This window comes from Cricetulus griseus, chromosome 8 (assembly GCF_003668045.3).
Source record: "Cricetulus griseus strain 17A/GY chromosome 8, alternate assembly CriGri-PICRH-1.0, whole genome shotgun sequence".
Classification (NCBI taxonomy): Eukaryota; Metazoa; Chordata; class Mammalia; order Rodentia; family Cricetidae; genus Cricetulus; species Cricetulus griseus.
Genome location: NC_048601.1, coordinates 98,309,066 through 98,323,708, shown reverse-complemented (window position 1 = coordinate 98,323,708; position 14,643 = coordinate 98,309,066). Strand labels below are relative to the sequence as shown.

Here is a 14,643-nt window from a genome sequence, read left to right as displayed (position 1 = left end):
AGCTCCTGGAATACAGTAGAAGAAAGGGAGAAGGGATTACATGAGCAGGGGTGGGGAGTAAGATCATGATAGGGAAACCCACAGAGACAGCTGAACAGAGCTAGTGGGAGCTCGTGGACTCTGGACTGACAGCTGAGGAGCCTGCATGGGACCAAACTAGGCCCCCTGAATGTGGGTGACAATTGTGAGGTTTGGTCTGCTTGTGGGACCCCTGACAATGGGCCTGGTTCATGCACTGGCTTTTTGGAGCCCATTCCCTATGGTGGGATACCTTGCTCAACCTTGATGGGGGGGGGCGGGACTTAATCCTGCCTCAACTCCATTTGCCAGGCTTAGTTGACTCCCCAAGGAAGGCCTTACCTCCTCTGAGGAGTGGAAAGGGGGTGGGGAGGTAGGTTTTGAGCGAGTGGGAGGAGGGGAGGGAGGGGAAACTGAGGATCTGTATGTAAAATAAATTAAAAAAAAAACAAATTCTTTGAGTGTGTTCTTGAATTCAATATTTTATTGAGAAATTCTGTGTCTGTGTTCATCAGAAGTATCCGTCTACAATTGTTTTGGTTGCGTCTTTGTCTGGTGCTGGTGTCATAGTAATACTGGCTTATAAGAAGAATTTCAAAGGGTTCCTTTGTTATGAAGTAACTTGAGGAGTACTGACGTTAAAATTCAGTACTGACTCCATCTTACCCTGAGCTTTTTTTCTTTTTTTTTTTTTTTTTTTTGTTGAGATTTTTAATTACTGCTTCTCTCATTGGATGTTATGGGCATGTTTGAATTATTTATTTCATCTTGATTTAGTTTTTCTAGCCCATATCTAGAAATGCATCCATTGCTTTTAGATTTTCTAGTGTGATGGAATGTAGTTTTTTTTTTTTTTTAAGTATGCCTTTACCATGCTCTGAATTTCCTTGGTGCCTGTTGTATTGTCTTACTTTTCATCTCTAACTTTATTTATTTGGATCATTTCTCTGTTCCTTCTAGTTAATTTTATAAAGGTTTGAAAATCTTGTTAGTATTTTCAAAAAACCAACTCTTTGTTTTTTTTTTTCATATTTCACTCATTTCAGCCCTTATTTTTATTACCTCTTCCCATCTCCTGTTTAAGTTTCCTTGGAGTTTTCAAGTGTATCATTAAATTATTAACTTGAGATCTCTCGAGTTCTTTAATTCGGGTATTTCGTGCTATAAAACTGGACTATAAAGTATATAAAGGCATTCATGTTTTGGAAAGAAGTTGAAAGTTAAGTCTCAAATGGATTTGCTTCATAAAAAAATTTTGAAGTATTTTAAGGCAGTCAAGAGGGTTTATTTTATTTGTTATTTTTATTTGTGTGTGTGCTGCATACATATGGAGGTCAAATGACAATTTGGGTAAGTCAATTCTCTTACTTCCACTGTGAGTCCCAGGGTTTGAACTCAAAAAATCGGACTGGCAATGCAAACACTTTTACCCCCAACTCATCTCAAAGGTCCCAAAAATCTGTGAGAGTTTTATTGAGCATCTACTATGAATCCTACACTGTGGCTATATCCATAGAGAGACACAAAGGGACATAAACTGGCCAAGGTCCAGTCCTTACGTTACTTACTATTTATAACTAAGGGAATAAGATGAAGAAAACATGTTGATTGGTGCAAATAAGAAACATTTTAAAAAGACTCTAGAAACTAAGAGAGAGAGACAGAGGAACAGAGAGAGAGAGAGAGAGAGAGGGAGGGAGGGAGGAGGGAGGGAGAGAGAGAGACAGAGGAACAAAGAGAGAGAGAGAGAGAGAGAGAGAGAGGGAGGGAGGAGGGAGGGAGGGAGGGAGGGAGAGGAGAGAGGGAGAGGAGAGAGAGGAGGGAGAGGAGGAGAGAGAGAGAGAGAGAGAGAGAGAGAGAGAGGAGAGGGAGGGAGGGAGAGAGAGAGAGAGATCCTCTTTGACCCAAGAACACAGAGCAGTCACCACTCTTCTCCAAATCCTCCAGGGACTTTTCCCACATCCGTCAGCATGGCTGACACACATTGCCCAGTCTCACTTTCCCTACTACAGCCTAGAGGACAACACTGTTCTAAGGAGGCTGGAGCTTCTCCTTCCAGCTGTGAACCTCTTCCAAAATACAGATCCTGAATGCACATTTCAGGTACCAACAGGGTCTGTGGGCAACATTCAGGCATTCTATGGAGGACACATACCTGCAGGTATGCAGACCAAGAGCATGGATGCAGGCAGGGATCTGGGCAGTGTCACTCATGAGTTAGCCCATGGAATCAACTGTCCCAACACAGCTGTCCATTCCTGGATGTTGTCCCATATGATGACACTGCTGGCTCATCCACTAGCTACAGGATCTTTATCAGATGCAAATAGGGGTTTCCCTTCCAAATCATTTTAATTCCAACTTAAAGCAGCTTCAAATAATACATGAGACTCAAAGGATATGTGCTGGTGCTCTGAACAACCTCAGCAGTGTACAGCTACAATCACATCTGGGACTTCATCTTCTATTCAAGTGGGGAGATGGGGCCAGGATATATGAGTTTATGTCACCAAACTCTCTCTACATGGCAACATAATCACACGCCTAGTATATTACCATGTTGACTTGGATGTAGCAGGTAGGACTTGAGGCCAAAGCTTCCCAGTCATTCATCTGCTAGCCACCAATAACATCATTCTACATGAGACAGGGGTAAAGATTGTTTGTAATAAGATCAAGAGTATTTGTTCAGTCTTCTTCCACACGAAAAGAAACATGAAAAACAGTGGCAGGAAATGGTACCCTAAGATTACTCTTGAGGTGAGTTGTGCATCTTCCCTCCTTGGGGTTGGGTAGATGGTGTAGAGGTAGAAGGGAGGGAAAAGTGTCATGGAGGGAAAGAAATACCAGTGATTGGTGTGATGCTGTCTTACAGTATGCTTGTAGTTAAATGATGCCACCACAGAGGAATGGACTGTGATGCTTGACATTCACAGTCCAAAACAGAACAAGTCCCCTAAGACAATACACCTGGCTGCCACCCACTCAGCCCTACTTGGCCTTCTGTCTAGAGTACACAAGTCCTGAGGCCTTCCTCTCCACAGCCTGTCCCTCTTTCAAGGTTAAAAACCACAGCAAAAAGAATAGAGCACAGCTTTCAAAGAATACGCTAGGGTCACACTGAAACTGCTACAGTCCCAGGAATGACCCATGAGACATCCTCTAGATTCACTGTGTGTGTGTGTGTGTGTGTGTGTGTGTGTGTGTGTGTGTGTGTGTGTGTGTGTGTGTGTGTCTTGGCCTCTGGCGCATATTGCTGCCTGCCCCAGCACCATTTCTTCCTGACAGTTAGCTGGTCATGGATGTGGTCTAGATTGGAGATGCCAAGACAGAAGGAGGACATTTCTGTACCAACACTTGATTCTCACCGTCCTTCGTCCCACTGCCTCAAGGCACTGAGAAAAGCTTCCAAACACTGCAGAGCACTAATCCTGGGAACCTGAGACACCACCTGGTCAACTTGATACCTGAGCAGAACGTACTCCCAGGAGTACACAGCTGCCCCCACTGCAGTCAGATTTCACCTCTGGGAACACAAGAGCAACTATGGCCAGCAGATCCACTCCATGATGGCAGAAGAAACTAGTTGTCACATGGGGCAGGTGAGGAGACCTGTGGAGGCCAGGGAATAGAAGAGGAGCTACACCAGGGAGTGCACATGTCATAGCTTCTGTCCTAGAGGTCTGTGTCTGTGTGTCTTGGTGGGCATACTTGCATGCCATTGCCCAGAGCTACCAGCTGGTTCTCAACCAGGAGGCAGCCCTGGCATTGACCAAATATTGGGAATTTGACCTGGATGGCAGCAGTCTAAACCAAAACAACCTCTGGGACCCTCCCAGGGTTTTTAAAGCATTCACTCAGAACTGTGAGCACAGTGAAGATGAGGTACAGACCCTGAATCCTCTTCCCACCTCTGGCCTTCTTTCTCACTGCTACATGGATTGCTTCCTGGTGCCTAGTGGCAGCTAGCTGAGTGGGGGACACAGTGATGACACATGGCCCTACTCTTTCAAATGTGACTGAGGGCATAAGGAAGTTCATGGGCACGTCTGAAAACGTCCCCAGACAGAATCCCCTCAAATGGTTGGTACTCATCACCACCCTGCCCTGAATTCTGGGTCTCTCCCGCAGCATTTGGTGGCATTGCTGATAGGTGGCTTCCTATACATAACCCATACTGAGGGTTCCCCAAAAAGGTCACCCCAGGGAGCTCCATGGACTTCTTATTCAAACTTCTTCCTAGAGGACCCACTGTGACATTTAGAGGCACTGTGACCATGTGGCCCAGTACAAAGGTCACAACTACATCAAGCTCAGGATCCCTGGCAAAAGGCTTACCTGATGCTTCCTCTTTTCAACTACAATGGAACACATAATGATGTGTGAAGAGTCTAACCCCAGCTCCCACCTAAAATCCCTAAATCTCCACAAGGATAGCGTCCACCGTTGTATAAACCGTCAGAGAGCTATGGGGCACTCACATATACAGATGTGTGGCCAGGGGACCCATTCCTATTTCACTACTGTAACCCTAAAAACTTCTATGGCTTAGGCAAAGGAAGCCCATGAGATACCAAATTTCTCTATCAGGTGGGTTTCTCAATGTCTGAGGCTTCAACTCCCTCCCATATGGGGGGATTGTCCCAGCTCAATGATGAGCATGCAGAAGGAAGGAGGCTGCTATGGGAAACCTAAAAAAAACACCAATACCTTCACCTGATCATTGTTCCAGCATCTAAGGTTTGCCCCAAAGATCTCTCTTCAAACACATGATGGGGGGTGAGGGATCTGTGTGCTGAATCACTGTGGTGCTGTCTGTAACAGTAAGTCTGGTAACAACAGACTTTCCTTCTGTAGGGAACAGGTCAGTACATTAGGGCACACATGTTCCCGGTGACAGGCAATGGGGGAAACTGTGTGAGTGATGACAGTCTGTATGCTGGAGGGAAAGCTCTGCAGGATATACTAAGTGGGAGAAGAAAACGGTAGAGAATAAGATGCACCGTATGCTAACTTCGGGGAAAGAACGGGAGGATGCTAATGATCCATGTTACAGGCATGGGAATTGGATCATGGTGAGGTGCCCCCAAAAAGCTGGGAGACAAGGAACCAATTTTCCTCTCCTTGAAGGGATGGAGGTGGGGCCAAGGCTCAGTCAGTAAAGTGCCCGCCATCAGGTGTGAAGAGCTGAGTTCAGATCCCCAACACATCTATAGAGTGAAACACAATGCAGCAGGATGTCAGCCCAGAATTGGAATTAAAGGGCAAAGACAGGCAGATCCCAGAAGCCTTCGTGACATCAAAGTCTTCCAAAATCAGTGAGTGAGCTCCAGGTTAAGAGAGAGACCCTGCCTCAAAAACTATTGTAGAGAATGAGAGAGGAGGAAAAAATGTCAACCTCTATTCTCCACACCAATGTGTAAATGCACAAAATCACACAGACACACACACACACACAGAGAGAGAGAGAGAGAGAGAGAGAGAGAGAGAGAGAGAGAGAGGAGGGGGAACAGCCCAGAGCTAAAAAAGTTGCACATGGTGTGTGGAAGTGTTCATAGCATTCTCTCTAAACCATAGAATCTACAAACTAAAGGACAAATTACTGGAAGGACAGTGAGTGGTGCCTGAATGAAGTTAAGCCCAGACCCAAGATTGAAAGTCTCTTGGTGGAGGAGGGTTCTAGCCAACTTAGACCAGAAGAACAGGGTATGTACAAGGAGGCATACAGAGACAATTGGGAAACACAATTCCAAACAATGCTTGGGTTCTGTGCCCAGCTGCTCATCATGTCCCTGGGGAGTGCCTAGGCTTCCCTTTGCCTAATTCCTGTTCTACAGCTGAATTTTAAAGCTGAGAGTGGTGGCCCACACCTTTAATCCCAGCACTCCAGAGGCAGATCCAGACAGATCTCTGAGTTTGAGGCCAGCCTGGTCTACAAATCTCTGAGTTCCAGGACAGCCAGAGCTACATAGAGAACCCTGTCTTGAAAAAATAACTTTTAATTGAAATGCACCCAAGTCCTCATCCCCATCAGAACTGCTGGCTGTACCCTGAACCCCTGAAACACAGGACTCTGAGCACCTCACTGTTGCTCTATTACCAGCTTTCTCTCCCAAAGGTTTCTAATCTGGGGAACCAAAGACAATTACCTGTTATAGAAAGTACCATTCAGAGTCCTTCCACCCACTCACAGGCCATGAGTTAAGCCGTGACCTCATGCTGTCTTTATGAGTGAGAAACCCTGCTGGAGACCCAGAGGGAGCCTTGAGTGGAAAGCAAAGCTCAAATGGAGTCTTCCAGCATCAGTGACAGACGCAAGGCTTTGAAGGGGACTTTCGTCTGGAGCCCAGGAATATCACAGTCACGTTAGGATCTGTAGAGACAAGCAGCAGTGACTGACAGCAGTCTGCTCCTGTGCAAAGCCAGTGTTTCCCAGGAACTCTGTATTCAGTAGGACCAGACAGGAAGCCTCCTCACTAGCAGGTACAAGAGAGGATAGGGCAGCAGGGGCTGAGGTATGTCAGTATCACAAACAGCCCTGCCTCTCTAGCCATGGGGAATTAGTTACATTTACAACCATCAGGCATTAATTCCCACCTATAGAGTGAGCCTTAGGTACATATAGATGGCTGTCTATCACCACACAATAGATGCCACTAGTGCACCTTACAGCATATTTTGCCAGGTCGCTCATTGTTTGTTTATGGGCTTTACAGTTGAGTAGGAGTGTTGATTGTTTTTCTCCCTTGGAAGATTGAACAGACCTTGTGAAACAGTAATGCCTGATCTTAAAGTAGGAGGCTTCCAGGCCAGATGCAGGTGGGTTCCTTCAAGTCTTGTGAAGTGTCTTCAGCGATTGAGTCCTGCCTTCAAGTTGTGAAAAGCAACCAATAACTGTCACTAGCCTGCACTACTCTGGGAGTCTCTTGGACATCTACCTGACCGACAAGGGAAGTTTCCCCGTGCCTGGCACTGGGGTTGTTGTTAGGTAGTCAACAGCTCCTTGGGAGGATCAATATCACTTGGTGTGGTGGAATTCCACTGAAGTGTGTGTGTGTGTGTGTGTGTGTGCCTGTGTCTGTGTGTCTGTGTATGTGTCTCTGTCTGTGTGTGTGTCTGTGTGTGTGTGTCTGTGTGTGTCTCTGTGTGTCTCTGTGTGTGTCTGTGTGTGTCTGTGTGTGTGTGTCTGTGTGTGTGTCTATGTGTGTCTGTGTGTGTGTGTGTCTGTGTCTGTGCATGTGTGTGTGTGTGTCTGTCTGTGTGTGTGTCTGTGTGTGTCTCTATGTGTGTGTATGTGTGTGTATGTGTGTCTGTGTGTTTCTGTGTGTGTGTGTGTGTGTATGTGTGTGTGTCTGTGTGTGTCTGTGTCTGTGTGTCTGTGTATGTGTCTCTGTCTGTGTGTGTGTCTGTGTGTGTGTCTCTGTGTGTGTCTCTGTGTGTGTCTGTGTGTGTCTGTGTCTGTGTGTGTGTGTGTGTGTGTGTGTGTGTGTGTGTGTCTCTGGTGTGTCTGTGTGTGTGTCTCTGTGTGTGTCTGTGTCTATGTGTCTGTGTGTATGTCTGTGTGTGTGTGTCTGTGCATGTGTGTGCCTGTGTCTGTGTCTGTGTCACTGTGCAGTGTAATGTGGTTTTCAGCAAGTTTAAAAAATGTTTCCCTAAGGCTTTTTCAAACATTTTCTCTCCATTAGACCTTTCTTTCTTATATAGCCCTCCCTTCCTGCATTTTGAACATTTCACCTAAATTTCAGCATGAAACTCTCTAAATAATTATTTGTTGAATCAGAAAGGGAATTTTGCTATCACTGCAGCCCTCTGGCACACCAGAACACAGGCCAGTTGTAGCCCTTGAGGACCAAGCCGTGGGCTGCTCTGACTCATGGTGCAACCTGCTGAAGAATGTTCCCCACTGTTACAATACCAGAAAAGAGGGAAACAGATACCCAGATAAGGAAGACTATAAGAGGTTTTCATATCAGGAAGGAAATATGTGGATGCACACAGGGGTCTGGACAGCACAGTGAGCTGTGAGTGAGGCCCCAGAGGCTCCAGCTCTGGCTTTAGCTGCATAAAGGAGGAAGCACGGTCAGGGGGAGAAAGACAGGGCTTAGAGAGTGTGCTCTGGGTGCTGGCTTGAAGAAATACCTAAGTTGTCTCCTCTCTTCTGCTGAGTTTCAGAGCCATGGGACTGGCACAAAGAAGTCTGGCACTGGGCTGCATGGCCATCATCTTGGTTCTACAGATGACTATGGCAGAGTACCCCAACTGGATGTTGAATGGCAAGGCCCAGGTGTTCGCAGACCTGAGCGCCCAGGAGATACAAGCTGTGCATGATTTCCTGATGAGCAGGCCGGAGCTGGAGCTGCAGCCAACCAGAATGCAGGTTTTAGGCAAGAACTCTGTGTTCCTCATTGAGATGCTGCTGCCAAAGAAGAAGGATGTCCTAGAGTTTCTGGATAAAGGAACAAAAGTTCCAGTACGGGAAGCCCATGTTGTCATTTTCTTTAGCGCCCAGGAACACCCCAATGTCACCGAGTTTGCTGTGGGGCCCCTGCCACAGCCCATGTATATGAGAGAACTGTCCCCTAGGCCAGCGAAACATCGATCCTGGGCATCCAGACCCATGACCAAAGCAGAGCGAAGCCTTCTCTACCACAAAATCAAAGAGGCTACCACACCCTTACAGAAGTTTTTCCTTGACACCACCGGCTTCTCCCTAGAGGACTGCAATGGCCACTGCCTGACCTTCACCCATGTGGCCCCCCATAGTGTAGAGTCTAGACATCGGGCCACCTGGTTTCTCTTGCAGCGCATTGTGAAAGACCGCCTACTGCAGCCCACAGGGTTGGAGATCCTTGTGAATCATGGGAGCACAGATGTCCAGGACTGGAGTATAGAGCAGGTCTGGTATAATGACAAGCTCTACAACAGCCCAGAAGAACTGGCTCAGAAATATGCGGATGGAGAAGTAGACACAGTGGTCCTCAAGGACCCCCTGCCTGAGAACACAGAGCAGTCACAAATCTTTAACAAGCCTGCTGGGGAAATCCCACTGCCCCCTAGCAAGACTGGCCACCATGTGGAACAAGTCAGTGTCCCCAGCTACCGCCTAGAAGGCAACACTGTGATCTACAAAGGCTGGAGCTTCTCCTTCCAGCTTCGACCCTCTTCTGGGCTGCAGATATTGAATGCGCACTTCAAGAATGAGCCTTTAGCCTATGAGATTAGTGTCCAGGCAGCTATGGCTGTGCATAGAGAAAACACACCTGCAGGAGAGCTGACCAAGACCATGGACCTAGGCTGGAGCATGGGCAGTGTGACTCATGAGTTGGCCCCTGGCGTCAACTGTCCAGAGACTGCCACCTTCCTTGATGCCGTCCACTACTATGACACTGATGGGCCTGTCCATTATCCACAGGCTCTCTGCATCTTTGAGATCCCCACGGGGGTGCCTGTTAGGCCCATCTTTAACACTGACTTTCCAGGCAAAGTCAACTTCTTTTCAGATGTCACGGGACACAAGCTGGTGCTACGGGCAACCTCAGCACTCTACAATTTTGATTACATCTGGGACTTCATTTTCTATACTAACGGCATGATCTCGGCCAAGATGCATGCCACAGGATATACCTACACCACCATCTACACCCCTGAGGGGTTGGGTGAAACTCGCCTGATAACTCACCAACTTGGCAACAGCCACACCCACCTTGTGCATTACCGTGTTGACCTGGATGTGGCAGGTAGGACGTGAAGTCAGACCCTCCCTGTCACTCAGCTACTTCCCACAAATAACTTTACTCCACAGAAGATAGGGCTGGGACATCCTGAGGTTAAATCAGAAGGATTCATTGAGCCTCCTTCCTCCCCAAAAAGAAATATTATGCATATCTGAGAAATAGTAGCTGTGAATGGTACCCTAGTGTTCTCCAGAATGCTAGGTGTGCATCTGCCTTGGGTCTGAATTCAGTTCCAGAGCACAGGGGAGGAAGAGAATGCAATAGGAGGGGAATGAAATCTACTGCCTGGCCCTCTCAGGTGGTCTGTAGTGCCATCAGGGGGTGCCTAGTATATTTTCTGGATATATAATGTCACCACAAAGGAGTGGCATGGCTGTGAAGCTTGACGTCAAAGCCAATAACAGAACAAGGCCACCAGGATCAGATGGGTACCTGTCACCTACAAATCCCATTTGTCTTTATGGTGTAGAATATATATATTCAGTTCTCAGGCCTTCTGTAACACAGACTATCCCTTTCCCGGGGTTAAAACTATGCTGTATTACAGCTCTCCTGAAAACAACCTGAGCCATACTGAAACTACACAGCTATCAGAGCTGAGACTGAGCTGTCCTCCAGCTCCTCTGGTTTGGGGCTCACTTAGTTTCACTGCTCACACTGCTAGCCCAGCTTCTGCCTGGGCACTGCTTCCTTCCTCCTGGCAGCTGACTGTGAAAGAGGTCTATGTTAGAGATCAGGGGTGGAGGGAAGAGGCTTCCAGTCTAAGTTGGTTCTCAACTTCCTGCTCCCCTCATGGTTCCAGGCACCAACAACAGCTTCCACACACTGCACACCAGGCAGAAAAACACCACCAACCCCGGCAGCCTAAGACCCCACCTGGTCCAGGACACAATGGAGAAGACACAGTACTCGCAAGAGCGCCAGGCCACCTTCCCCTTTGGACAAACTCTGCCTCCATTCCTGCTCTTTAGCAGCCCCCAAACGGATATCTGGGGACACAGGCGCAGCTACCGCCTACAGATCTACTCCACATCTAAGCAGAAGCTGACCCCTGCATCCCAGGAGGACTTGGCTTTCAGCTGGGCCAGGTGAGGAGTCCAGGGAATGGAGGGCAGGGCCTCCTCTCTGACTGTGAATGCTTCTCTGTGCTTCCATTCTTGAGGCTTGGAGCCCACGTATGAGTCTGAGTGTGTGTCCTTGTGTACTTGGGGAGGGAAGGGAGGTGCTCATGGGGCTTTTGACACTCAGATGGCTTTGGGCACTCTTGCAAAGTCCCAGGAGAAGACTGCCCACCTTGAGGAAACACCAACTTCCCCATCTGAGGCCACAGGATGTTCTGAGCCCTAGCTGAGCCTCAGAGGCAGCCCCAGGGTTCAGAGCCACCTGGCTTCTCAATCTTCAGGTACTCCCTGGCAGTGACCAAATACTGGGAGTCTGAGCGTTGCAGCACCAGCATCTACAACCAGAACCACCCCTGGGATCCCCCCGTGGTCTTTGAGGAGTTCCTTCAGAATGATGAGAGTATTGAAGACCAGGTATTGGACTAGTCCTTCTCTTCCACCTCTGGTCTTGTCCTCAATGGAGACAGGCAGATCCCTAGAGTTTCCTGGCCAGCCAGTCTAGCAGGTTCAGTGAGATGCCCTGTCTCAAAATGAAGAATGGAAAATCAAACAACAGACTTTATTCACCAGGAAGGCACATGCAGGAGCATGGGTGCACACACAGGCATGCAAAGATACACAAAAAGAGAGATAGAGTACCCGGCTGTGATGGCACATGCCTTCAATTTCAGCAGAGAAATAAAAGCAGATCTCTGTGAATTGACCTGTCCCTGGTCCTAGGAGTGTGGCTTGCGGGTGGAGGGCAAGTTCAAAGGTTATGAAAGATGAACCAACTTCTTTTCATTGGGGCTGAGGCTATCTGGGAGAAGTTTGTAGACACATTTTAAAATGACCCAGTCATCACCACAAGAAAACTATAGAATCATCTAACCTGAGCTCATAGGGGCTCATAGAAATTTAACAGCCAACCAAAACGCCTGCCTGGGACTGACCTAGGCCCTCTGCACATATGTTATGGTTGTGTAGGTTGCTCTTCTTGTGGGTCTCCTAACAGTGGCATCAGGGGCTGTCCCTGACTCTGTTACCTGCATGTGTGACCCTTTCCTCCTACTGGGCTGCCTCATCCAGCCTCAGTAGGAGAGGGGGCGCCTAGATACCATGACTTGCTAATATCCATGGGAGGCCTGCCCTTTTCTCAAGAGAAAGGAAGAGGAATGGGCTGTTGTGGGAGGAAAGGCTGGGGAGGGGCTGGAAGGAGAGGAGGGAGGGAGGAAAACTGTGATGGGATAGAAATAATTAATAAATTAAAAAAAAAAGACCCAGTCCTACCAGGGTACACAGTACCTCCTTGCTCACTAAAGCCTTTTTCTCTCCCACAGGATTTGGTGGCCTGGGTGACAGTGGGATTCTCACATGGGCCTCATTCTGAAATTGTCCCCAGTGTGGCCTCAGCTAGGAACTTCGTAGGCTTCTTGCTCAGGCCTTTCAACTTCTTCTATATCACCTAAAGACACCTAGACACAACTGCCACAGATATATCAGACAGTAAATGACTGGGGACAGGGTCTGCCTGATGCCTCAGTGGGAACTACAACCCTGTAAGAGTCCAGCCTCAGCTCCAGCTCAACAGCCCCAGAGCCCCACAAGGACACCCAATAAACCTTTGATATTCTACCCTTCTGTGTTGCTTCTAGAACGGTGGGGGATGTGGACCACTTACTCAGATATGTGGCCATGGGCTCCATATATCTTACCTACTGCATGCCAAAAAGAACTCCATGGCCAGGGCAAAGATACTGGGTTTCCCTATCTGATGGATTTTTCAATATCTGAGACTGAAAGACCCCAGGAAGGTCAGGCCCCCAGGATCTCAGCCCAGGACCTCGGTCACCCCAATCACCAGGGGGAGTCGAAAGCTTGATGCAAACTGCATGAGGCTTTATTGCAGTTGTTTAACAAGCTAACCCCATGTTAGCTCGGGCCTCCCATCCATCCACCATGGCAGATAGCTAGAAAGACAGCTCAAAGCGTCTGCAGAGAGATCTTGTGTAAGGGGAGTGTCTAGGGGTACGCACAGGCTCAGGATTGGTGTGCCTCCAGGCTTGGAGGGCTTGCCCTGTGCTGATTGGCCAACTGGTTGTTATGGCCCATAGGCCCTCCCAGGGTGGTTGCTATGCTCTGCGCGTCATTGCTGTGCGCTTGTCCGTAAAGCACACCCAGAGCCGTAAAGCATAGGCCACCAGCTAACTTCTGATTGGTTCCTTGCCACGAGGCAGGCGTCTGACCTCCTAGTGACCAAGGCAAGGTCAGACGAGCACGTGTTTGGCTGTCACGGCTGCCGACATGGCCAGCTGGTCCTTCAGGAGTTTCCTGACTCTTTTAAAGCAACTTTCTGGGAATTGTCCCACCTCAAAACTGGGCGTGCAGAAGGAAGCTGTTAAGAGGAAATTTAACAAGATTATTAACATCCCACCTGACGTGGCCTGGCATGTCTCAGCCCCAAAGCACAGAAGCCACGAGGTTCAGCCTGAGTGGGGGAGCATGGACTTGGAAATTCCTAGCAACCCAACGGTGAGAGAGAGTTCTCAGTTCCATGCTGCAAACTGGAGACTTCCATTTATTTTAGGATTTTCTCCAACTACTTGAGGCCATTTCTCCTGAACCTCTCCCTAAACTCTCTCTGACCCTTGCTCACCAACTGTCCTCATTCTGCACCCTGGTGCAGGCCTGTTCAAATGCTTAGTTCTGTAGAGATGCAAAACTAGGGGCCATTCTTCACCGAGGCTATGCCATTCAACAGCAAATCAGCCAGCATCTGCAATACAATGCAGATGGGAGGATTGGACCCCCCCCCAAATCTTCTAATAGCATAATATTCGACTCCTGACATTTACCCTATGTTGTTTTAGCATCTAAAGTTCGCCCCTAAGATCCCTTTATCAACAAACAAAAAATGTGTGTAAACTGATTCACAGTAAAACTGGCTGCAGCAAGCAAAATCTGGAGACAGCAGACTCTGGACCTGCAGGGAAGAACAGTTCAATCAACTAAAGCACAGCCCAGCTGTGGTGCCAGATGCTGGGAAAGTGTGTGAGTCGGGACTGCAGGGAAACGCCTATGGGGTGTGTTTCATAGTAGATGAAAATGGCAGACAATCGTGTGCACAGTGTGCTAACTCTCTGTACGAATAGGAGGAAACTAAGTGAAAGACCCCGCCCCCTGGCTGGTTCTCTCTCCGTGACACTCCCGTACGCGCGCACACTCCCACACGCCTGGCGGCTGGCTCCCTCCCAAGCCGGTTCACCCAGGCAGGGGGCCCTCGACCCAGGCCTGCCCGCCCGCCTGGCGCCGCACCCCGGGGCTGGGGCCGAGCGGGGAGAGGACGCCCCCACCCCATGGGGAACCTCCGTCCCAAGGTCAGCCATCTGGACGCGGAGGGGGGAATTGGGTCTGTTGTACCAGGTGCAGACCTTGAGAATATACTGATAACTCTGTACCTCATTAAATTGTCCAATAGAATCCCTGTAACTATGCTTTTCGCTTCTGCACTGTGCTTTCTAGCTATATAAGGACCCCTCTCCCTTGGCTCGGGGCTTAGCCTACCCAAAAGCTAAGCCCTGAGGTACCAGTGCTACTAATAAAGCCTCTTGCTCTTACATCCAGAGTTCGTGGTTTCGCTGATTCCTGGGTGCGGGTCTCCTACGAAAGTACCTCTTCAGAGGTCTTTCATAAGAACCCTTTACAGAAATTAAAGGTGGACGATATATAGCTGTCTTCAAACACTTGACGGGGACAAGGAAACAGAATTTTCCAGAGTGCCTCTATTAGGA

The 14,643-nt window shown here is 48.4% G+C and overlaps 1 protein-coding gene across 1 annotated transcript; it reads left to right on the top strand.

Moving 5' to 3' along the window:
• The first annotated feature begins 7,888 nt into the window (after positions 1-7,888).
• Positions 7,889-12,487, top strand: LOC100763954 (amiloride-sensitive amine oxidase [copper-containing]). Its single transcript, XM_027428461.2, has 4 exons — positions 7,889-9,755; positions 10,555-10,840; positions 11,155-11,287; positions 12,193-12,487. Exons 1-4 carry the CDS (start codon positions 8,195-8,197, stop codon positions 12,319-12,321), a joined length of 2,109 nt encoding a protein of 702 aa, XP_027284262.1. The 5' UTR covers positions 7,889-8,194; the 3' UTR covers positions 12,322-12,487.
• Positions 12,488-14,643: the final 2,156 nt, after the last annotated feature.

Excerpts from the sequence above, each read along its gene's own strand:
- LOC100763954 (XM_027428461.2), top strand. The coding sequence starts at position 8,195 with ATGGGACTGGCACAAAGAAGTCTGGCACTGGGCTGCATGGCCATCATC. Across the intron at positions 9,756-10,554 it reads TGTTGACCTGGATGTGGCAG|GCACCAACAACAGCTTCCAC; the intron begins GTAGGACGTGAA and ends TCATGGTTCCAG. Across the intron at positions 11,288-12,192 it reads ATGAGAGTATTGAAGACCAG|GATTTGGTGGCCTGGGTGAC; the intron begins GTATTGGACTAG and ends TCTCTCCCACAG.